We start from the raw sequence: 25,783 nt of genomic DNA, 5'->3' as shown, positions 1-25,783 counted from the left end.
GAGAAAAGAATGAAAACATTTAAAACCATTAGAGATCAAGTAACAAATTTTGTAGAAAAGCATTGAATCATCCAGCCATAGAAGCATATGGCAATTGCAAAAATAGAAAATTAAGAACTCTACAGTGGACATCCTTAAAAAGGAAGATATTTTCTAAAAAAGTTCTGCTTTGAAAAATCAGTATTTGCTTTAAAAATATAAAGAAAAGTGTAGGAAAGTTAAATTATATGTAAAAGTAGCTAGAAAGAGTACAGGAGAAGTATCGTAAAAGGGAAAATATCCTAGTGGCTATTGAAACATCTTTGAAATAGAAGGAATAAAAATGATATAAAATTTGAAGTTATTGTCCATGTCTGGAGTAATTAGTTTTAAAAATTATTAAATGAGGTAACTAAATGGTGCAACAGTGGTAAAAAAATTATCATTATATAGATGTAGTCCATGAAATCCAAAGACTCATTATGAAAGTTCCATACTGACCATCACAATTCCTGTTACAGTGTTCCTTTTTAAAGTTGTTCACCAAAATCATCCATGGCTATCTCTGGCAACTTATGAGGGTTGTTTGAAAAGTTTGGTAAATTTCCAGTGGACGGCGACACAATTTGTTCATTCATGCCATGTCAGCACATATCATCTTTTTCGTGACCCTGGCAAAATTTTAGCCACGTGTGACGCATAGTTCTTGTTAGGCAAACGCTTAAAATGACCATGTTCGCATTTTTCATAAAAATGGAGATAAACTAGTTTCATGCAGCAGTGATAAAACACTTTTATTTGAAGAAGTGGACAGCCATGCAGATCAAAGCCAAGTTAGATGCAGTTCATGGGGACTCTGCACCAGCATTAAAGACTATTTATTTTTGATAAATGAGTTTAAACGTGGTCGTAAGTCCATCGAAGATGAAGCACACTCCAGACGCCCAAACTGAGGTCACTACGAAGGAAATGATTGACAAAATCCATGGTATCATTATGGAAGACCGCCGAGTGAAAGCATGTGAGATTGCCAACTTGTAGGTATCTGAACTGAATGGATGTATAATATCCTGCACAATGGGTGCCACGATTGTTGACTGATGATCAAAAATGCTTGCGAAAAGACATTTCAACTCAATGTTTGGCGATGTTTAATCGCAATTCGTAGGATTTTTTTTGCATTGATTTGTGACTGTAGACAAAAATTGGATTCACCACTACATACCTGAGTCCAAGCAGCAGTCAAAACAGTGAACAATGCCCGGTGAAAGAGCACTGAAAAAAGCGAAGATCGTTTTGTCAGCTGGGAAGGTAATGGCCACTGTTTTTTGGGATTCGCAAGGAATTATCATGATAGACTATTTCGAAAAGGATAAGACAATAATGGAGTCTATTATGCATCATCGTTGGACCGTTTAAAAGAACTGAAGAAAAAACAGCCAAGATTGGCGGACAAAAAAAAGTTCCACACATCGGGCGTTGTAATGCCAAAATTGCACGAATTGAGGTTCGAATTAATTCCACTTCCACTGTGTTCTCCAGACTTGGCCCCATGTGACTTCTTGTTCCCAAACTTAAAAATTTGGCTTGGTGGGAAAATTTTCTTCGAATAAGGATGTCATCAAGGCTGTCAATGACTATTTTGAACAATTTAAAAAATCGTACTTTTTAGGTGGGATGAAAAAATTAGAAACTTGCTCGACCAAATGTGTAGACCTCGATGGAGACTATGTTGAGAAATAAAGGTGATTTTTTCCAAAAAAATGTGTTTAACTTATTTTTTTACTAAACTTTTCAAACAACCTTCGTATTCTCATTTATCACTCTCCAAGCAAAAAAATGCTGGTCTTTTACACCTTTGCTGGACACATGTTATGGATGACTCTTCTCTCCCATCCAGTCATGTTCTGGAAAATTTCTTTAGCATCTGTTCTATAAAATTCCTTTACTAACATATATATTCCATCATATCTCCTTTTCTGCTTATTACCTAAATTTGTAGCCCTCAAACACTTTTGGTCTATACTTATAGTGAACACTCCACAAACCGGTCACCTTTTTAGTCTCTTGCCACTGCATTCTCTCCATCTCTTTCCACATCTCCAAGAAATCCAGACAGCCAAATCTGTGCAGTAGTCTAGATGTGGTTGAATCAAGCTTTATAAAGAGGGATAATATTTTCTTTGTCCCTGCTTGTCAATATGTTCTTAACATCCAAGTGATCCTCTGAGATATTTTGATCCCTTATACTGTATGTCGCTGGACTTTGTCCACCATTACTCCTAAATCCTAAGTCCATTTCTACCTGTGTAATATGCAGCCTGTCACATAGCAAAAGAACTCTTTAGGATTTCTTTTGGCCTTATCACTCAGCTTCATTACATAGTTAGCTTTGATGTTCCTTACCATACATGTCACTCTTCTTGTCTGTGCGTTGTACTTCGTGTGCATGCTGATCACCCATTTCTTTATATTTCTTCCACAACTTTTTATTCTGCATCTCATGCTTAATGATGCCATTTATCCATCTAATGCCTACCTGATTTATCCTCATGACTCTGGGTATGTACATTTTGATACATTTTTTTTTTTTTCAAATGCTCTTTGGACTATCTCCCATACATTGCTAATATCTCTTCCTCTCCCTTCCAAATTCTTATGCCATGGCACTCCACTCACAAGTAGACATATCATCATCATCAAATTCCTGCCATGTACCCTCAAGGGGTGTACAGGATATGACAGCACTACATGAAAAAATTACATCATTACTAACCTCCTATCTACAATTTTCCTCCAAATCAGTCTGTTGCTTGTCAAGACTATAACATTATCAGATCTTATATTTCTATCGTCTAAGGCACTTTGTACTGTATCAATCCACCTATATCTTGGTCTTCCTCTGGGTCGTTTTCCTGCCAACCTGGCAGAGAACACTTGTTTTGCTAATCTTTCCTCTCCCATTCTATTTAAGTGACCATGCCACCTGAGATTAGCTCTGCTAACGCATTCCTGGATGCTGACAATGTCAAGTTCTTTCCTAATATCCTTATTTTTAATATGATATTGCCATTGATGCCATCTGTTCACGCCTCTAATCTTTCTTAGGACTCTCATATCTGCGGTCTCTAGTCTTTGGTCAAGTGTTTTACTTCTGACCCAGCTCTCAGATCCATAAGTTAAAACTGGTTTGAACACTGTCTTGTATACAGCTAATTTAGTGTTCCGACTAATTTCTCTCTTATTCCATATGAATTTATTCACGTGACTTCCCACCATACCAGCTTTGCTGATTCTGTTGTCTATTTCTATATTTAATTTACCATCTTCAGTAAAAATCATGCCTAAGTAGCTGAAATGTTTTACTTGTTCCACAGGTTCTCCATTCACAACACAGTTGACATTTTCAATGATTCTGCCTATTTTCATTGTCTTTGTCTTTTTATTGCTGACCTTCATACCATATCTATTACAACAGCAATTCAATTTAGTCAGAGAATCTTGCAGACTTGTAGCGGATTTATTTAGAAGTATAACATCATCTGCATAAAGCAAAGAGCTGACATTAACATCTCCAATTTTGATATCATGTTTAATACCACTTTCCTTCATAATGTGATCCATATAGATAATGAATAACAGAGGGGATAATGTACAACCTTGTCTCGCACCAGATTTAACATTAAACCATCTTCCTGTACTTCCTTCAATTCTAACTGCTGACTCACAACTCAAATAAAGACTAAGTATTGCTTGATATAATGCCCCATTGGCACCATATAACTGCAGCATATTGAATAGCTTCTCTCTTGGCACCTTGTCATATGCCTTTTCCAAATCGACAAAACTTAAATACAGATCTTTGTTATATTCCCATGCTTTCTCGACTATTTGTCGTAAAGTGAAGATCTGATCCTGACAGCCTCTATTTGGCCTGAATCCAGCTTGTTCTTCACCAAGTTTTCTTCCACAATTCTTCTCAACCATTTTTCAAGTATGCTTGCATAGATCTTGTCAGGAACACTCAGTAGGGAAATACCTCTGTAATTCTCACATTCAGTTTTATTTCCCTTTTTATATATGGGTACTATGAGAGCTCTACTCCAATCATCGGGAATTCGTCCCTCTGTCCAGGCTTTCTGAACTATGCAGTGCAGCCACTGTAGGACTCTTATACCACCATACTTCAGCATTTCTGGTCGAATATCATCTACTCCTGCTGCCTTTCCACATTTCAAGCCTTTGATGGCTTTTTCTACTTCAAGTATGGATATCTGCATGCCTGGTCAGCGTTTTTTATCACTGTGCTGTCATCACTGCTTGTTTCATTTAGCAGTTTTTCAAAGTAATTACTCCATACTTCAAGGATATCTTTTTCTCCTGTTTTCATGTCACCTTTATCATCTCTAACTCCTTTTACAGAACTCTTTCCTCCATTCCTAAGCTTCTTCAACAACCTCCAGAATATTTTGCCACCTTCTTGATATTTATTTTCTATATTCTTGCCAAAGTCCTCCCATGACTTTTGTTTAGCTAGTTTTACACACTGTTTAGCTTTCTTACATTTGTCTCTGTATTCTGTAAGAGTAAAAGCTGACTTATTTGCCAGGAAAATTTTTGATATGCTTTCTTCTTTTCCTTCACTGCCTCTTTAACTTTCTGTGTCCTAGACATCTCAGCTTTTCATAATCATCTGCTTTGTAATTCCATGCATACTTCTTCTTAAAGAAAATTTTGGATATCTAGCAGTCTCCCAAATCAGGACTACATGATCATTTCCCCAAAGAGAAGCAGCATGACTGGTTACTGCTATGATCACATCCAGCACTTTCAAACCTTGTGTCCTCTTATGTGTTAAGGCTTAAGTGATGGGACGACATTGTGTTGTGGAGGTTTAATGAAATATTTACATCACTAGGAAAGGATTAAACACTAATTTTAATGCTTCCAATATTTCATCTCAGTTCTTGCAGATGTAAGACATCTTCAGGGATTACAAATAACACCTATAACACACACAAAGACAATATAATACTAAATGAAACACATGGGTGACTCTAAAATCCTATCTAGGTAGTGCACCCTCTATGGGTGTTTGTAGATGCTCTAGGGTGTAAAGCGGGACCTCTGACAATTGTTTCCCAAATTTTGGGAAATTTTATGCATCTGTATTTATTTAAATTTGGTTGATTTCTGAGTGCCACTGTGGATTCTAATAAGTGTTTCCTTTTTGAATTTATTATGGTGGTGGTGATGGCGCAGGAGATCCTGTGGTTTGTATCCAATACGTGGTCTGTAAGGCCAGATTGACCATAGTCGTGATTGCAGATGTATGATGCGTTCTTTTAAACAGATGGTCACTGATCTACCTGTCTGTCCAAAGTAAGCCAATTTGCAGGAACAGGGTACTTTATATACTTTACCGTACTCCATCATAGTCAATTCAAGAAGAAAAGACTTATTCGAATCTCCAGCGGCACTCAGAATTCAACCAAATTTAAATAAATACAGATGCTTAAAATTTCCCAAAATTTGGGTAACAGTAATTGTCAGAGGTCCCACTTTACATCCTAGGCCACCTACAAACACCCACAGAGGGTGCATCACCTAGATGGGACTTTTGAGTCACCCATGTGTTTCATTTCATAATGTGATCCATATAGATGATGAATAAGAGTAGAGATAATGTGCATTGTTATCCCTGATTACCCATTGTTACCTGATTTTATATCAAACCATTTTGCTGTATTTCCTTCAATTCTAACTGCTGACTGACAACTTTAATATAGACTATATATAGCTCTGTATAATGTTCCATTCAACCTCATATAACTGTAGTGGTTTGAAAAGCTTTTCTTTGGGCATCTTGTTGTATGCCTTTACAAATAACACCTATATCTACAAAATAAGTATAGCTCCTTGTCATATTCCCATGATTTCTCAACTATTTGTCTTAAAGTGAAAATCTGATCTATAGTAGAGCTTCCACCCCTCATTTAGGTCGACAGTTCCAGAGCCTCTCCTCTTGGTCGAAGAAAGCTTAACTAAATCTAGTTGGTAGAGCTTGGCTTCCTCGACCAGTTCCTTCTCCTTCCCTGTCAGAGAGAAGATGTTCCATTTGCCTAAAGCCATAGTCTGGTGCCATTTTGATCCTTCTGCAGAACCGTTTCTTTGCGCTGCCTCTAAACACCTTCCCCAATAAGTAGCAGGCCCGTTGATGGAGTTTCCTCTAGCAGAGTGGTGTCTAAGGGAGACTGTAACATATTTTTCGAACGGGTCCCTCTGCCTGAAACCCGAATGGATCCCTTGGTAACCCACACGATGGACGATGTGGTATGACCATTGCCTGATGACCTGACCATGTTACAGTGTTTGGTAATGCCCTGTTAGCACTACACTGTTTGCATAAGACGAAATGAAACAGCAAAATAGGAAAGATTCACCCATAGACCTCAAATACTCTAATAGCATTTGGGGGAAGGAGCAAGAAGAAAGAAAGAAAGAAACAGGAAGGAAGAGGAGGGATCGGTCTACAGATAATAGAACAGATGTATATTACATGAAGTAAGGCATGGTCCAGCATCAGATACCTTGGGTTTGCCATGCCCGTACTCACTAAAGTGAGTCCCTGAGGGATGGGGGATATATATAGGATAATAAGTAACTGGTTAATAACTGCTTTACCATCTCAAGCTTAACTTAGCATTGAAGTTAAAATTGAAACAAACTTAAGTTGTTAAATATGATACAATTTTTTTTTATTAAAACATGATGTTTGCCTTAGATTTGGAATACATTTTTTTTTTTTTTTGCTAGATAGCAAAATGTTTGAATTATGTCTTGTCAGATGTCATCTCCTTCCAGGAGGTTGACTACCATAAGCTTCCACCAGGTACAGGTTTTGTGCTTCTCTTTTACTTTCTTCATAAGACAAAAAGGTCTAGTCCTTAATATTTTCCATCCAATCTGTTTTTTTTGTTTTTCTCTTGTTCTTTTTCCTAGAAATGTTTTTTGTGGAGATTCATGCCTTAGTGGTTTTCCTTTTCAACTAATGGTTTTCAACAGAGTCCTATCTTCTCCAATCAAACCCTAATATCTCTAAATTGCTTTTTTTTTTTTTTTTTTTTTTTTTTTTTTTTTTTTTTTTTTTTTTTTTTGGCACTCCATGGGACTCTAAGAATTCTTCTGAGGACCCACATTTTCAAAGGCTTTTAGTTTATTTTCACAATATTTTGATAGTGTCCAGGTTTCTGCTCCATACATCAGCGTTGACGTATGCATTCGGACAGCTTAATTCTTGTTTTGGTGTGAATTTCCCTTGAGGTCAGAATGTTTTTCATGCTAATGAAGGTTTATCTAGCAATTTCTATCCTTCTTAATATTTCCTTATCACACTTCCCATTCTCTGTAATTAGTTGACTCAAATATATATAACTCTCTACTTGATCTAAGGTATTATTATTGATCTTAATATTGATATCAGGTATTTTCCCTTTTCTCTTGTTACCAACATGGTTTTGGTTTTTTTGAAGTTGAAATTAAGTCCATATTTTTCACTTAGTTTCAATGTCTCTTCTAGTAAGTTTTGAAGATCTTTTTTATTTTCAGCCAGCAGTACCATATCATTTGCATATCTTAAGTTGTTTATATTTTTGCCTCCTGTGCTGACTCCTTTAAATTCTTCTAATTGTTGTATGATATTTTCAGTTCTCATAGAACTGAAAATGTCAAACAACAATACAGAAAAAATTGGCATCCCTTATCCACTCCACTAAAGACCAACCACTCCCTTAGAGCTACCTGGTGTATACCAGGTCCCTTGCAGCTGTAAGCTGTACTACTTTGGCCAAACAAGCAGGACAGCGAATATCAGAATTTAAGAACACAAGGACTACATCAGTTTTCACCAGTATAGCCACTCTGCTCTTGCAGACCATGCTCTGGATACTGACCACAGAAGAATAGTGGAAGAAAGCCACCGTTATACACCATAGTAAATTCAAATTTGAAAGGCTATTCATGGAATCAGCCTCAGCCCTAAGAAACATGCCAAACCTCAACAAATTTGGTTGCATGAGACTACCCCAAATTTGGGAGACTTACATCAGAAGACCTTCATCCCAACGGCCGAGAATACTTACATAGCCTACTGGGGAGGGGGACACCATCAGGACTTTTAGGAGAAACAACAGCTTCCCACTTCATCCTCAGTTATTGTGTGTAGTGCCTGCATGCACATCTCTTTATTTTAAGTTCCTGTGAAAATGGCAATGTGACGTTGCCGAAATATTGGAATATAGATTAAAGTTTAATTTTAATTTATATCATTTGTACGTTGTAAATTCCTTAAGTAATTTAATAAGCAGATATTTTCAGTATAGAGATTAAACAATACAGAAGAAAGAATGCAGCCTTGTCTGACAATCTTCTTTGCTGGGAATTCCTCTGAAGTTGCTCCTGATATTCTTATTGAGGCAGTTTGCTCCCAATGAATTATGGAGTGATAATTGTGCACAATCTGTACAATGATAAAAATGCTTTCACAGTAAAAAAAAAAAAAAAAGTTAATAAAGGTGGAAAAATTAGTTTGCAGATATTTCAGTTTAGTTTCTTAAACCATCATTAGTGTGAAAGAACAAATAATAGAAAAATTAATAAGACAACAGTGTAAATACTAGATGAAAACCTGTTGTACTACTTAGGATTCCCCCCCCCCCCCCCCACACACACACTATTAATACAACCTTCTTCTTCTGCATCTGTTGTTGGTCTACCAGGCATGAAGCCAAATTGTTCCTTTGCAATCACTATTAATACAATCTTCTTCTGCAGCTTCTCCCACTTAAGTGGGGTCACTGTTGATAATGAGTCTCCTCCACACCTTCCTGTCTTGGGCTGTCACCACATTCAAGTTCTTCATCCTCATTCTACCAGCTCCCTCCATCTCTTCCTTGGCCGCCCATGCTTCCGCCTTCCTTGCACATCCATCTGCATTCTTTCCACATATTCGTCCTCCCTCCTCGTCATATGACCAAACCATCTCAACCTTGTCTCCTGTATTTTCGCTCCTAAGTTCGTAACTTTCACAGTTCCCCTGACATAGTCATTTCTCAGACGATCCTTTCTGGTCACACCGCACATCCACCTAAGCATTCTCATCTCTGCTACTTCCATCCTGCTGATGTTATTTTTCCTCAGGGCCACAGTTTCTATAGCATATGTTATAGCTGGCCTCACTACTGTCCTATAGATTTTGCCTTTCAGATTGATCGGCACCCTCTTATCGCATAACACTCCAGCCATCTCCCCCAGGTTCCTCCAACCCGCTTGTATCCTGCATCCCACTTCCTTCTCAACTCCTCCATCTTCTTCCACTGTTGAACCTATCTAAAGTCTCACACCTTCCAGCTACAGATCTGTCTCCTGTCTGCTGTCCACTGTGCAACACATATACTCTGTCTTACTTCTGCTCACTCTTATACCTCTCTCTTCCAGTACTTTTCTCCATCTTTCCAGTTTAGTTCACGCTTCTTCTCTTGAATCTGCACACAGCAAGATGTCATTGCATACAACATTGTCCAAGGCGCATCTTCTCTCACCTCCTCTGTTACCACCTCCATCACAATATTAAACAGAAACGGACTTAATGCTGACCTTTGATACAAGCCAACTGTTACTTGAAAACTTTGTCTGTCCCAGACAGGTCCAAACACTTATCTTCACATTTCTGTACATTTCCTGCACCAACCTGACATATTTCTCTGGAATCTTCTCCCTCAGACACCTCCAGACTTCTTGCCTTGGCACTCTATTGTATGCTTTCTCCAGATCAATAAATGCCAGATGTAGCTCCCTTTGTTTCTCTCAATACTTTTCCATCATCTGCCACAACCCAAAGATAACATCTGTTGTTGGTCTACCAGGCATGAAGCCAAATTGTTCCTTTGCAATCACTATTAATATAATGTACAATATAATTTAGAAATACAATTTTAATCACAATTTCCCTTATTTTTGGAATAGAAAGTTTCCAATTTAGATTGAGAATTGGAGATTGATGATGAAGAACTTCACAACTTTCCTTGAAAAGGTGTTCATATTTGAAGGCACTTGTATAAAACTTAATGTTTTCAAGGCCAAATTCACAGCATTTTCATAGTTCAGTATAGGATTGGTATTCAGAAATGCATTTTGTGATAGAGCAGCCTGTTTTTGCTGAAATAGGATAAGTTACAGTTATAAGGAATTCAATATACTCCAGGTAGTAGTGGTTATATGTTTATCTTTTGAAGAAGGAAAATGGGTCTGATTTGGCTAGTGGGTTTGTATGCGACTGAGAGATGGAATTCTTTCATGATACAAGAAACACATTCAGAGATTCCTTGAATATATCAAATTGATATCACACGGAAGTCATCTTATAGATTTTGGAGGGAAAATGGCTGATTTTGGGCTGTGGTCATTCAGAAAAGAGTTTTTAAATTATTTTTTAGGTACAGTACATTGGTACTTATTTAATTCTATTTGTTCATTCGTACACACATATAATAATGTTGCTCTGACTAGACAGATTTTGACGAAATTTCTTATGCCTAAGATGAACCTGCATCGACATGGACACTGTGTGTGTGTGAGGGAGAGAAATTGTTTTTTAGTTGTTTAATAGAGATGCATGTTAGACATTTTTGAATAATGGCTTCACAAAGTCTGATCCAAAAGTTCCCAGACCAAAACAAAATGCCAAGGTATGAAATGGGGAGTTTGACATCCTCTTATGAGAAAACAGATTTCAAAGCATATTTGAAATCTGCTTAAAAGATACTTTTGAGTGTCACTCTGAAAACTAAACTGACTTATAGTCAGTTTAGTTCCTATACAGTTCTTAATAGATAGTCACAAAGAGTTCTAAACCAGTTAGAATGTTTTGTAACTTTTTCTGTTCTGTTCTCTATGCATTTGAATCGCCCATACATTAAACTTGGCCAGAATCTCTTTAAAAGAAACTCTTTAATAGAAATACTGAATGGCTGTCTCAACCATGACACCCTGATGAGCTCAATATTTCTTGTTTGTTCAATTGTACTAAACAATCTGGATTTCATCACTACTGATTGGTACTTCAGTAAGTTTTACTCTTTTGATTTCTATAAATATGATCAGAGTATTGTTCCATTTCATGGATCATCAGTCTTACCCTTCTGTTATTTTGCATTTTTTCCCTTTTGTTTAAATTATCTACTATAATTTATGGCATCATTGCCTTTGCCATATTTTAATGCTCTGCCTTCATTTTCACACACATTCCTTTTCATTTGAAATCAACATTTTTACTGACTGCATATGTCCTTGATTTTTTATTATTATTATTATCTGAGACCTCCAAGGAGTCAAGGACTCATCGAGCGAGGCTGTAAATTACCCAATCCAGCTATTATACTTACCCTTGAATTCATTCACACTAGATGCACTCACTACCCGTAAGCGCAAATTATTCCACTCACTCACTGCTCTCTGGGAGAAAAACCTAGCTCTTACCCCTTTCTTGACTGCAAATAAATTTAACTTCCATGGATGACCCCGTGTTCTCTTCCCACCTTCCATATAACGAAAAATTTCATCAGTTGAAATGCTATAACACCCATTCAAAAGTTTATAGACCTCTATCAATATCACCCCTCTATCTCCTGTTAACCAGAGTCTGCATGCACATACTCACAATCTGTGTTCATAATCTAAATCCCATAATCTGGATATGATCTTTGTAACTCTTCTTTGCACCCTTTCCACAGCTTCTTTATCCCCTTGGAACCTGGGAGACCAAATCTGCATGCAGTAATCCAAGTGTGGTCTTATCAAAGCCTTATAAAGAGGCAAAGTTACTTCCTTATCCTTACATGTCAAGGTTCGCTTCAACATAGCAATTATCCTCTGAGTTGTATTTGCAACTTTTGCTATGTGACCTTTTGAACTTTAAATTCTTATCCATCAATACACCAAGATCCCTTGCCTCTTCAGTTTCTTGTAGCATAACCCTGCTAATATAATATGTCGCTGGAACTCTAATCATGCCAAAGTGCATAACTTACGCTTAGTTACATTAAACTGACAGCCATTTTCGATTGCCCAGATTTCCAGTCTATTCAAATCAATTTGTAATTGCTGAATATCAGTAGCATTCCTGATTGTCCTGCCTATCTTCGCATCATCAGCAAACAATTGCAAATCTGATAAATAATGGCCCAAGGACTGAGCCCTGAGGTACACCACTGGTTACCTTAAATCTGGCAGATTCACACCTACAGTATACCACTTTTTGATATCTGTCTCTCAACCATCCCCTGATCCAAGTCAATAGATTATGTTCCAATCCCATATTTTCCAGTTTACACAACAGCCTATCATGCATATCCTATCAAATGCCTTAGAAAAATCCAACATTATCATAGTGTATCCATTCCCTTTATCCAACTCGGCCGTAACATTTTTATAAAATATGAGCAAATTGCTAAAACGTGACCTTCCTTTAGTAAACCCATGCTGTTCCCTGCAGAGTATAGAATGCTTGTCTACCCACGTTTGTATGCGAGTTCTTACCAACTTCTCTAAAATCTTCACTACCACACCAGAGATACTAATAGTCTGTAATTAGACACATCAGTTTTTGCACCACCTTTGTGCAATGGAACTATCATACATTCCTTCCATTCCTGTGGTATCATTCTTGAGCTGAGACTCAAGTTATACAAATGTGTGAAAGGCCTAGCCAATTCAGCTGAACATTCCTTTAACAAATGGGCTGATATTCCATCTGTCCCTATTGACAAATTCTTAACCAGGTTATGCAAGAGCTCTTCAAGTATTGTGAGCTCTTGCATAACCTGAACCTCTAACTCTTCATCCACCATAGCAGTAGCACTGTGCACCATGCTACATACACTTGGTTGATATATCTTAGCAAAGTGAGCACTCATTAACTGAACCATCTCCTTAGCTTCCAACACTCGTGTACCATCTGCATTCAATAAAGTTAATCTTCTGCATTTATTTTTTCTTTTGCTTACGACATAATGATAAAATCTTTTGGATTGCCTTTAGCTTGCTTGGCCAATTTCTTTTCATACTCCGGTTTAGCTTTTCTCACAATACTTGTTACTTTTCTGGCCTGAGCTTTATATATTTCATAATTCCTCTCAGTCTTATTCTCACGATATTCTTTCCACATCAACTTCTTCTTATGGATCTCTAGCTTAATAAGGCTGCACATCCATTTCACTCCCAACCTATTTATTCTTCGAATACTAGGAATACATTCAGATACCACCTCATTCAAGCACTTTTTCAAAGATTCCCATGCATTGCTGATATTTTTTCCATTCAGTAACCGATACCATGGGACCAAAGATAGTATTCTTCTAAGTTGATCATAATTTCCAGCTTTGTTATTCAGCATGTAGCCTTATTTAATCGGAGCTTCAATACAAGTAGATACCTCCTAAGAAAGAACAGCATGATCACTCTCACTAATTGGTGGTAAAATAGCCATATTCTTGACAGAGATCCCTTCTGATGCTATAAGCAAATCCAACATGCTTTGACCTCGAGTTCCTTCTTTCACATGCTGCGTGAGAAAGTTATCTCGCAACAATTCAATAAATTCCTGTTCTTTCTGATCATGAGATTTCTCTTCTACCCAATCAATGTTTGGAAAATTAAAATCACCCATAATGATCATCATTCACTTGGTACTCATAAGGCAAAATTGGCAATGCATTTCTTCATTCCCTACAACTGAACTGCCAGGTCTGTAGCAACACCCCACCATATATTTCATTCTGTTAACCTCCACTTCACACCAAATAGACTCAAACTCATCGCTACATGGAATATTGTTACCATCATTGTTTTCTTGTATTTCTACCCTAACTGGACTTAAGTCATCTGATATCATTAGTAACACTCCTCCTCCTCTCCTATCTCTTCTGTCATTCCTAAAAATAGTATATCCTTTACACTCGATCCCACTTACCATATCTGATTCTGATAGCCAGGTTTCACTAATGCCAACAATCTTAGGCCACATCATATTCAATCAAGCAACAAACTCAACCCCTTTGTTTCTAATGCTCCTGGCATTTTGTGTATAGACATAATAAATTACGACCTAGCCTATTCTTATAATTAGATATGCAATGTATTTGGTCTTGTTCTAGAATTTTCTCTTTTCCCTTCCCAGACATACTTAAAAGGTCCGAACCCAAAGTATATTTTTCCACTCCTTTGCCACATACATAACCATGTTCAAAGGCATTTATATCTTTATCACGTTTGTATACCATAGTTGAAATTTCACACACATTTTCCCCATTCCTCCCTTGATGATCTAGTTTCACTGACTCTGCATTAGGTCTCATACCAAGAAGTAATTTCTCCAGGCTTCTGATGCCAAATGAATTCAAGTGCAGGCCATCATTCTTATACATCTTTTCTGCCATCAAACACACCCCACACATCTCAAAAACTCACATCCATATCATCCACATAGCCTGCACATGAAATCATTTGCTATCATCGCCCTGCTTCTTAACTTAGTACTATCATATCTAGGTAGTAATCCAACAATTTTTACTCTTTCATATTTCTTTCTTGCTTCTTCAAACAGACCTTTCATATCTTCTCTCATACTATGTTTGTCACCACTTAAATTATTTGTACCTACCAGCACTACCATTTCTTTTACATTTCATTTTTGGTTTTCAATTATGTGTGTCATGTTTTTAATTTTCGCTCCCGGGAAACTAGAAGTGGTGACTCCCTCGGCAAGCGCAAATTTTAAAATTGAGTCACCATACCATATTGCCTCTTTTTTCTTAGATATTAATGGACTTACCTTGTTGCCATTAATATTTTGATTACCAAGTTCAGTATTTTCCTGCCTGTTGTTGTTCTCATCCTTTTTCTTATCCTGCCAAAGTTTAAACAAACGTTTTTCCACCTTTTCCAATTCCCTGGTCGATTTCCTAATAATTTCTTTTAACCGAGCTATTTCTAATGTCAGCGTATTCTCAGATAAATTATCATCACTGTAGCAGTGTTTTTGTTCAGGACAAATGCTCTCCTCTGCTTTAGTCACTGCCTTGTTACGACGAGTTTTTGGTGCCATTTACATAACAAAACAACTATAAGCATGTGAACATATAATGTGAACATCATCACTGAGTCATAGACACATTTTTCCTAGTCGTTAAATTTCTTAACGGCTGAAATGAATAGCATCTAAACTTTGCAAGCATATATTTGAAAGTCTTTAGCAAGTAGATGACTGCCATTGTCTAGTGCAATACCACCAGTAGTTTACGTATTAGAGATCTAAAGAGATTTAACAAAGACCACGTTTTTCTAGAATAATAATGTTCCCAATATATCTGATCTGGTCTACCCTTAGCAACAGTAATATTGCTATACGGTTCTAATCATCTCTGAACAAAATAGCATAAAAATAAACAAACAACTTTAGTTTTGAAATAAAGATACTTTTAAAAAACAGTGTAACACATGTAAAGGAAATTAGAATTTATTCACAACTCATAGCTCACTCTGACACGTGTGTCATTCAGGAGAGAGCAAAAGAATTGGTTACAACATTCAAAATATTAACCCCATGACGTCTATTGATGTTGAGATAAATCTGGATATAAAGCTCTAAAACCCATTATATAACATGGATAAGAAGTGCAATTTGGTGTCACTATTTCATCCACATTGGCCGGTAGGGAGGTTAATTAATACAAGAATGAGTCAAACAGCATGAGTCATACTTTCATGTTTTTGTAACCAATTCTTTTGATATCTCTCTCTCTCTTCCTGAATGATGCTCATGCTATTCAACAAAATATATATATGAGTTGTAAATAAGTTCTAATTTCCTTTACATGTATAAAACTGTTCTTTAAAAATATCCTTAAGTCTACCACATGTTTCTATAAAATGTTTCATAACAAATCTTTACTTTTGAAACTTTTGGGTTAATCTATATAATTGGTATTTTGAACACAGTTTTAGTACAGTGCTCAAAAGTGCCTATTTATTTATTTAGGCCATTTTCTGAATATTTAAAATCATTATTATTAGGTACTTTGTGAATGTCAAGAATTTGAAAAAGCTGAAGAATTCTTCAAAAAAGCAGGAGAATTAGATCCTACTGATCCCAATGTATATGTTCATCGTGGGTAAGAAAATTATTTTCTAATTATACAACTATAATAAATTACGGGAAATAGAACAATGAAAATGCCAAATTAACATACAGCTATCCTGAGAGCTGTCAGATATAATTTCTTCACCTGATATTCTTAAGGTACTCCCCCCCCCCCCACCTGAGAGGGAAAATGATGCATTACTGACATGCCCTCCTTTTTTTTTTCTTTTTTTTTTTTTTTTTATGATGGACACAAAGGACAGTGAGTTTATCACTTGCTGCTACTAAGTATTCAGAAAGGAGGGAAATGGAAAACCATTTTCTACCAAGTGAAAAAGGTTAATGGCTGTGGAGTGTCTCAGTAGCTCATTTGTTAATGATAATACAATGCCCTTTAGTTATAGATTCCTGGGTTTAAATGTGATGAGAACCTTTATAAGCAAGCTAGCCTGACTCAAAGTGGTAGGATTTTTTCTCACAGAAACATGGGTTTTTCATTTCGTCTTGCAAGACAAATTGACAAAGAACACATTCCATTAACAGATAAAGACTTCGCAAATAAATTTACCACCCCACAATTTATATTAAGTTTTATAAATGTTTTTATTCTGTAAACCTTCTGAAGTACGTTACTTGGCTGTGACAGTCTCTGAGCCTAATATTCTGAAGGTGATGATAAAAAAAAGCAGTTAATGAGAAATTGCAGAAGAATTTTCATTCTTGATCTCTTTGGACTAGGTAGTGTCAATGCTAAATTCTTCTACCACACAAATGGTTTCCAGATGATAAAAGATAATTCATGCATGTTGCCACAACCTATCACACCTGCTTAAGAATTCAGTTGAAATAATACTTTCAGTTTTACTAGATCCATTTTATGCATTTAATGAAGTGATCAGTAGTTTTGTGTGAGACACAGTTCTAATTGCCACACATAACACTGTAATATACAGAGAGACAGTTCAGTATGTTGTATTCCACTTATATTCCCTGTCTTCCTATTATAAGGGATTTCAATTCATATTGGCAAGAATCATTTCATTTCCCTCTTCCTGCAAAACTGACAGAGTGAATGGAAAATATACACAAAGTAAAATACATTCAATTCTCACTGTAGCAACTGCTGCACTTGTGGGGACCACAGAAGTGCATTGTCTGCTGTAGTGAATTTCTTTTAGAATAGAATTGTATTTTAGCAGTGTATATTAGTAGGTGTCCTCCCACGATGAGACTTTCGACTTCTTAGAGGTGTCACGAATAATAATAATAATATTTTGGGGCTTTGGTTAAGACTCTGTTTTCAGATTTGTTCCAGTAGCTGACTTTTCACTGTTCGCCCTGGTTCCCTGGCGAAAACAACGGGGGCCTTGTTTAACCGGGCGATGCCCCAGCCGGCATGAAATTTTGTCATGGTGTACCATCTTTTTGTATTTTGGTTTAACCAATAAGAATACAATTTGGGGGTGCTTAAGGGTCAAAGCTGTATAACTGAGAGGAGACCTCCGCATAGCCTTTAAAGGAATGCGGAGAACCGACCAGGGCTTCTGACCTAAGGTCCAATCCTCACCTTCTCTTGGTGCACCCTGTGGGTATCTACTTGGATACTGAACAGACGAGGATGGGCTGGCAATTTGGGATTTAGCCAACCAAATTGTATTCTTATTGATTAAACCAAAATATAGAATGATGGTACAACATGACAAAATTTCATGCCGGCTGGGGTGTCGCCCGGTTAAACAAGGCCCCCTTTGTTTTCGCCAGGGAACCAGGGCGAACAGCGAAAAGTCAGCTACTGGAACAAATCTGAAAATAAACCCCAACTCAACATCACCAGAGTTAAAGATCGGTACTATCAACGTAAGAAGCCCGAATGGCAAAGAAATGGAGCTAGCTGAGGAATTAGATAAGTACCAGATCGACATAATAGGGGTGACTGAAGCAAAAAAGACCAAAACTGGTGAGATCTTTCTGAGCAATAAATACAAAATGTTATATTCAGGCAATGACAATCAAGGAAAAGAAGGAATAGCCATAGTATTCAACACAAAATACGAGGCTAATCTTCTTGAATGGCAGTCAGTCTCAAGTAGAGTAATGTGGGCAAATATGAGAATGGGGAACTGGACAATGAGACTTATTTGTGCCTATGGTCCCACAGAAGGTTCTACTAAGGTAGAAGGAGGAATTTTTTGAGGCTTTAGAAAAAGCAACTAACACAATGAAAAATGAAAAGTTGATCCTTGTTGGGAATCTAAATAGCAGAGTAGGAAATGATTGTGAGACATACAAAAATATTTTGGGAAAATTTGGAGAAAAGAGCAAAGCTAATAATAATGGCAAATATCTGTTGGATTTCTGCTCAGGATATGGACTGGTTATTACTAACACCATGTTCCAACATAAAAATGTGCACAAATTCACATGGAGAGAAGAGGCTAGGAATAAGAAAAGTCTCATTGACTATGTTATTGTTGATAGTGATGTTTTCTCCATGGTGCAGGACACCAGAGTGTACAGAGGATTTGAAATTGGAAGTGATCACTATTTAGTCTTGAGCAGGATAAAATTGCATTTCATATTGAAAAGAATAACATGTAAGAAAGTTTTTAAGCGAATAAAAGTTGAGCAGCTCTCAGATGTGAACTGTAGACTAAAATACACAAAGATTATTGAAGAAAAAATGAAAGGGTTTGAGAACAGGAATCAAACCTTGGAGATTCAGTGGCAAACTCTGAAGAAAACATTGATTGATTTTGCCAGAGAGGCATGTGGTGAGGTTGTCTATAAAGATAAAAAAAAATCAGAACTCCCTAGTGGACACAAGAAGTTAAAGAGGCAGTGAAGGAAAAGCAGAAAGCATACAAAAAGTTCCTGTCAAATAAGTCAGCTTGTGCTCTTAGAGAATATAGAGACGAATGCAAGAATGGTAAACACTGTGTAAAACTAGCTAAACAAAAGTCATGGGAGGACTTTGGCAAGAATATAGAAAATAAATATCAAGAAGGTGGCAACATATTCTGGAGGTTGTTGAAGAAGCTTAAGAATGGAGGAAAGAGTTCTGTAAAAGGAATTAGAGATGATAAAGGTGACATGAAAACGGGAGAAAAAGATCTCCTTGAAGTATGGAGTAATTACTTTGAAAAACTGCTAAATGAAACAAGCAATGATGACAGCACAGTGGTAAAAAACACTGACCAGGCATGCAGTCAGGAATACATATCCATACTTGAAGTAGAAAAAGCCATCAAAGGCTTGAAATGTGGAAAAGCAGCAGCAGGACCAGAAATGCTGAAGATGGTATAAGAGTCTTACAGTGGCTGCACTGCATAGTTTAGAAAGCCTGCACAGAGGGATGAATTCCTGATGATTGGAGTAGAGCTCTCATAGTATCCATATATAAAAAGGGAAATAAAACTGCATGTGAGAATTACAGAGGTATTTCCCTACTGAGTGTTCCTGGCAAGATCTATGCAAGTATACTTGAGAAACGGTTGAGAAGAATTGTGGAAGAAAAGCTTGGTGAAGAGCAAGCTGGATTCAGGCCAAATAGAGGATGTCAGGATCAGATCTTCACTTTATGACAAATAGTCGAGAAAGCATGGGAATATAACAAAGATCTGTATTTAAGTTTTGTCAATCTGGAAAATGCATATGACAAGGTGCCAAGAGAGAAGCTATTCAATACGCTGCAGTTATATGGTGTCAATGGGGCATTATATCAAGCAATACTTAGTCTTTATTTGAGTTGTAAGTCAGCAGTTAGAATTGAAGGAAGTAAAGGAAGATGGTTTAATGTTAAATCTGGTGTGAGACAAGGATGTACATTATCCCCTCTGTTATTCATTATCTATATGGATCACATTATGAAGGAAAGTGGTATTAAACATGATATCAAAATTGGAGATGTTAATGTCAGCTCTTTGCTTTATGCAGATGATGTTATACTTCTAAATAAATCTGCTGCAAGTCTGAAAAATTCTCTGACTAAATTGAATATCTGTTGTAATAGATATGGTATGAAGGTGAGCAATAAAAAGACAAAGAATGAAAATAGGCAGAATCATTGAAAATGTCAACTGTGTTGTGAATGGAGAACCTGTGGAACAAGCAAAACATTTCAGCTATTTAGGCACAATTTTTACTGAAGATGGTAAATTAAATATAGAAATAGACAACCGAATCAGCAAAGCTCATATGGTGGGAAGTCACGTGAATAAATTCATATGGAATAAGAGAGAAATTAGTCGGAACACTAAATTAGCTGTATACAAGACAGTGTTCAAACCAGTTTTAACTTATTGATCTGAGAGCTGGGTCAGAAGTAAAACACTTGACCAAAGACTAGAGACCGCAGATATGAGAGTCCTGAGAAAGATTATAGGCGATGAACAGATGGCATCAATGGCAATATCATATTAAAAATGAGGATATTAGGAAAGAACTTGACATTGTCAGCATTCAGGAATGCGTTAGCAGAGCTAATCTCAGGTGGTATGGTCACTTAAACAGGATGGGTGAGGAAAGATTAGCAAAACAAGTATTCTCTGCTAGGTTGGCAGCAAAACGACCCAGAGGAAGACCAAGATATAGGTGGATTGATACGGTACAAAGTGCTTTAGACGACAGAAATATAAGATCTGATAATGTTGGAGTCTTGACAAGTAACAGACTGATTTGGAAGAAAATTGTAGATAGGAAATTAATAATGCTGTAATTTTTTTCATGTAGTACTATCATATCCTGTACACCCCTTGAGGGTACATGGCAGGAATTTGATGATGAATACAATTAGGTTTGCTAAATCCTAAATTGCCAGCCCATCCTCATTCGTTAGGTATCCAAGTAGATACCCAACAGGGTGCACAATGAAAAGGTGAGGATTGGACATTAGGTCAGAAGTCCTGGTCAGTTCTCCATATTCCTTTAAAGGCTATGTGGAGGTCTCCTCTCAGTTATACAGCTTTGACCCTTAAGCACCTCAAACCTGAAAACACACCCCAACTCAACATTACCAGAGTTAAATATCGGTACTATCAACATAAGAAGCCTGAATGGCAAAGAAATATAGCTAGCTGTGGAATTAGATAAGTACCAGATCGACATAATAAGGGTGGCTGAAACAAAAAAGACAAAAACTGGTGAGATCTTTCTGAGCAATAAATACAAAATGTTATATTCAGGCAATGACAATCAAGGAAAAGAAGGAGTAGCCATAGTATTCAACACAAAATACGAGGCTAATCTTCTTGAATGGCAGTCAGTCTCAAGTAGAGTAATGTGGGCAAATATGAGAATGGGGAACTGGACAATGAGACTTATTTGTGCCTATGGTCCCTCCGAAGGCTCTACTTAGGTAGAAGCGGAGGAATTTTTTGAGGCATTAGAAAAAGCAACTGACACAATCAGCGCCACGCATTTACCATTAGCCACAAGAGGGGGGCCTCACTCTCTGGGGGGGGGGGGGCTCATTTTAAAACCTTACTCCTTACAAAGAACAATTAAAAAACAGTGTAGTATAGTTACAAAATAAAATAATTATTTTTAAATATTAAATTCATAATATAAAAACTAGAGGCTGCTGAAAAATTTGTGAGGCTTCCTGGTTCCATTTGAAATACATTGTTCTTTCCTTAGAATATAAAACTAACAGGAACTCTGTATTCCATAAAATTCATGTATGTAAGCGTACCATTTCTTTGCTGGACATATATACACTTCCAGCAAACCTGGATGATATTCTCTCCACCTGCTGAAAGAACATGGATAAGAAGTGTAGTTTGACCATCATGTCTATTAGAAGTGCGATAATCCTTCACGCTGAAAAGAACATTACCTGGTGTAGGTAGTAGCTACGTTCTGTGTCCTACAGCAAGAAACACAGTTGCTTGCCGTTTGCGCAGTAACCAGAATCTTAGTTATATCAGACTAAATACCTATAAGTTATATTCATTTTGCTGCTTGTTTTTATCTTATAATTATAGTTTTTAATGCCAGTGTAAAATAAGAAATCCTTTCATACTTTCTTCACTTCATATTGTATCACTTTGGAAGATCAGTGTCACTATCAATTTTTTTTTGCTAATTATTTTAATCGCCAATACATTTTAAAATTGTCCAAGAACTTGATTAAAGATAATTATTTTTGTCAAACAGTTATTTTATAAATTCATGAAAATCCAAATCTAAAAATGAACACAGCCTCCATCTGTTCCAAATTAAGTTTCCTATTTTATTCATAATGTTAGTTCGAAGGTTAGTTATCATACATAAATCTTGACTCATATCATGTAATGCATAATTTTTATAACGTAATCTGTAGGTTTTTGTATTTCAACTTTCTTGGTTTTCCCCCTAATCACTCACTATAAATCAAAATAAACGGCAGTTATGAAGTCAACTGTTATGTACATATTTTCGGCTAATTTCGATATTATGCAGCAGTTTTGAAGTAGCGATATTTTCCCTACAGTTTATCTTTTGAAACGTGTAGGTGCATGCGTCAAAATGAAATTTTATTTCCAAAATTTTCATAACAGAATTAATTCGCCTTTAATGGCTAACCCCCTCCCAAAATTATCACCACACACACACACACACACACACACTCTCACACAAAATACTGCTAGATAACATGTGCACACTTTCTTTTTGTTTGAATTCATTATTTTTCCTCAGAAAAATAACGAATGCTGATGAAACTTCATCAGCATTCTGCCTTTTTATTAGGTCAAAGGGATTTTGAGTATATTTGCGAACAGATATAATCAACATAACTTAGCCAGTTTTGTTGTAAAAAGTGCCGCATTTGAAGAAATATTAGCAGCATAATAATAAAATAGCAAAATTCATAATGCTTCAGAATAACTATAATTTTGATAATACCAAAACAAGATGAGACACATCTGTAGAAATCTATTATTATTATTATTATTATTATGAGAGTCCTTTTAATTATGAACTCTATAAAGATATACTTAATAAATTTGTATTTTTGTGTTTTTAAATAACTAGTTTCATTTTGTCACAAATGAATAGAGAGAGAGGGGGGAACCCATAGCAGTACCATTAATCTGCATGCCAATCTACACATCGCAGAATTGCCATCTTTTCTTCTACCGAAATACATTTTCTGTCTTTTTTCTCCATGTTACTAACATGGATCATCCACCACCGCAACTTGAAAGCAACTATCACATGCTAAATTACGTAGCAGAAATTCTGCAATATCAATTCGTACTATGATTGAAAAATCACTGTATTGCTCATCACTACATCACTGCTGCAAACGTGCAAGTAACCGTGATGGCAGAAACGAAACTACAGCCAAAAGCAATGCCATCTGGGAACAGAAATGCACAGATTTCCTCAGAAATCGATTCAAAAATCAGTATTGCCACCCGAGGAAAAAACGCAAATCATGGGAAATAACGTCCACATCAAGTTGTTAATGGCGGGAAAACAATATATTGTAAGAATAGGCCTTAAGACGGAACCAACAGAAAATGACATAAATGGCAGGAAAACGTAAATTGCGGAAATGTAAAAACAGGGTTTTACTGTATGTATAAATAATATGAAGTCTGATTTAGCTCAGCATGGAGGTAGCAGTCTGTGGACCTGAGTATTCTGTCAAAGCTGTCTCTTACTTACATGATTTTTTTTCTTCTGCAAACTGGGTCTTTTCTCACAAATTTGTTCATCTAGTCTGGTTAAAAGATCGGAATAATATTCCCCGGTTATTGTTTTACCCTTTTCAAGATAATAAATAAAATGCTCTTAGCATCCCAAAACACCAATGCCATGACCTTTCCTGCAGATGGAACTGACTTTTCTTCTTTGTCAAATAAAATCAGTTTTATTCTTGTTAAAACACTCCAAGCACTGTTCAGAGATTTTCATGCGAGTGTGCTTTTGATTTTAGATTTGCTGTGAGCAAGCGTGGCACCTATCTTGTGCAAAACTTTTTCATATGCAATTTTTCTTGCAAAATATATCCTACACGTTCTTTTGAAACCTATAGCCTCAGCAATTTCACACACTTTGACTTGCCGGTCATCCAATACTATATCATGCACTTAATTAATGGTTTCTGGTGGTGTTACACTTTTTGGGCATCCTTCACATGGATCATCTTCAAGGCTGGTACGGCCACGTTTAAACTCGGCAGCTCAGAAGAGAAAAGTGCCCATAAACTTTTATTAACTTCTTTTGGCATTAACCTCCCAACCGGCCGGTGTGGATGAAATATTCAACACTCCCTAGCTTTTTTCATGGATCAAAACTTCGTCAGCATTCTACCTTTTATCATGCCATTACCTTCCTCCGCCGTTAATCTCATTACGGCTATTCTATAGCCATTAGTGGATTAACTGTTGCTGAGTGACCTTTGTGTCCCTTCCCCCTGTCTTTACTTCTATTGTGTTGTTCTCACAATTATGCGAAACTGACAAGAAAGTTTCTTGTCAGTTTCGCATAATTGTGAGAGTGTTTAAACCTATATGTTAGTGCCCTGAAGAAGCCAACAGATAAGTGTGGCGAAACTAGTTGGTCCAGTTAATTAATAAAATATTGATCAACACTTGATCGGTTAACCAAATATTATTATTTAGAAATACTGATATTTCGTTTACATGCTTATACATTATTTATGCCAAAATAATTGCTTAATTTATAATGATCAGTTTCACTTTTATTATCAAAAATTAGAAATTAAGTCATACAATTATCTTGAAAAAGAGGATTTGAATTATTTTCAAAGAAAAGGTGCATATGCGTTTCATAATGTTCTTTTTTTTTGGGGGGGGGTATAGACCTAATCAATCTGCAGATATTTCAGATAATTTATTTCATAAATCGTTCACAAGACAGCTATTACAAGCGAAAATCACTTGGGGAACATACCCATTCATTTTAGTGTAAAATAGTAGCAAAGGTTCAGTTACTTTAGATATCTAATCTAGAAGAAAATGTTATGTCTGCTGAGATTAGAATCTTACGTGAATAATTTTTCTGACATGATTTCTCTATTCCTTATAATGTAACCAATTTCCAGATTTTTTTCCCTCCTGCAGACTTCATGTTATATGCAGTGATTTCTTATTTTTACTACAAGAAAAAAAAATCAGATAACAGGAGAAAAATATGTAGTATTTTCTTTTCCACTGGCTGAATTTACAATGTTCTTTCTTTGTGTTTTGAAGAAAAAGTGCAAATGACTTTTTTCTTACTATTTTTGCCATTATAACATCTCATATAATTATAAGAGTGACATTTTACCGTTTTTCTCCCACATGAGAAACAGAAATAAGGTAGTAATAATATTGTTGATTCTGCCAAACTTCATTGTAGCAGAAATTTTTATTACAAAACTTTATAATATATATATATATCTCCGAAACAAGAAATTTGGAACCCATATCACATCAATGTTGAGTGTTGGCAAGGTGAAAATGTTCCCGTTATTATTTATATATTTCATTTATTAACTGGGGACTATGCTCAACCCCCCCGTGTTCCGGTATGGTAGACCAGTTCTCCTTCAATTGTGATAACTTGAAAGGGGGTTCCGCCCCTGAATTCTGATGACTCGACACTCAGGGTAGCCCCTGA

General features: G+C 36.4%; 1 protein-coding gene across 1 annotated transcript in view; it reads left to right on the top strand.

Moving 5' to 3' along the window:
• LOC150100551 (mitochondrial import receptor subunit TOM70-like) overlaps nt 1–25,783 on the top strand; it is a 189,622-nt gene that overhangs the window by 127,891 nt on the left and 35,948 nt on the right. Inside the window, exon 9 of the mRNA XM_090401832.1 lies at nt 16,108–16,205. Coding sequence (XP_090257958.1) covers nt 16,108–16,205 — 98 coding nt within the window. The remainder of the gene's footprint in view (nt 1–16,107; nt 16,206–25,783) is intronic.

The sequence above is a fragment of the Typopeltis vanoorti genome, chromosome 12 (assembly GCF_054136105.1).
Source record: "Typopeltis vanoorti isolate ZY-2024b chromosome 12, IOZ_Tvanoo_1.0, whole genome shotgun sequence".
Lineage (NCBI taxonomy): Eukaryota > Metazoa > Arthropoda > Arachnida > Uropygi > Thelyphonidae > Typopeltis > Typopeltis vanoorti.
Note: the sequence above shows the minus strand (reverse complement) of the source record. Positions and strands in the feature narration are given on the sequence as shown.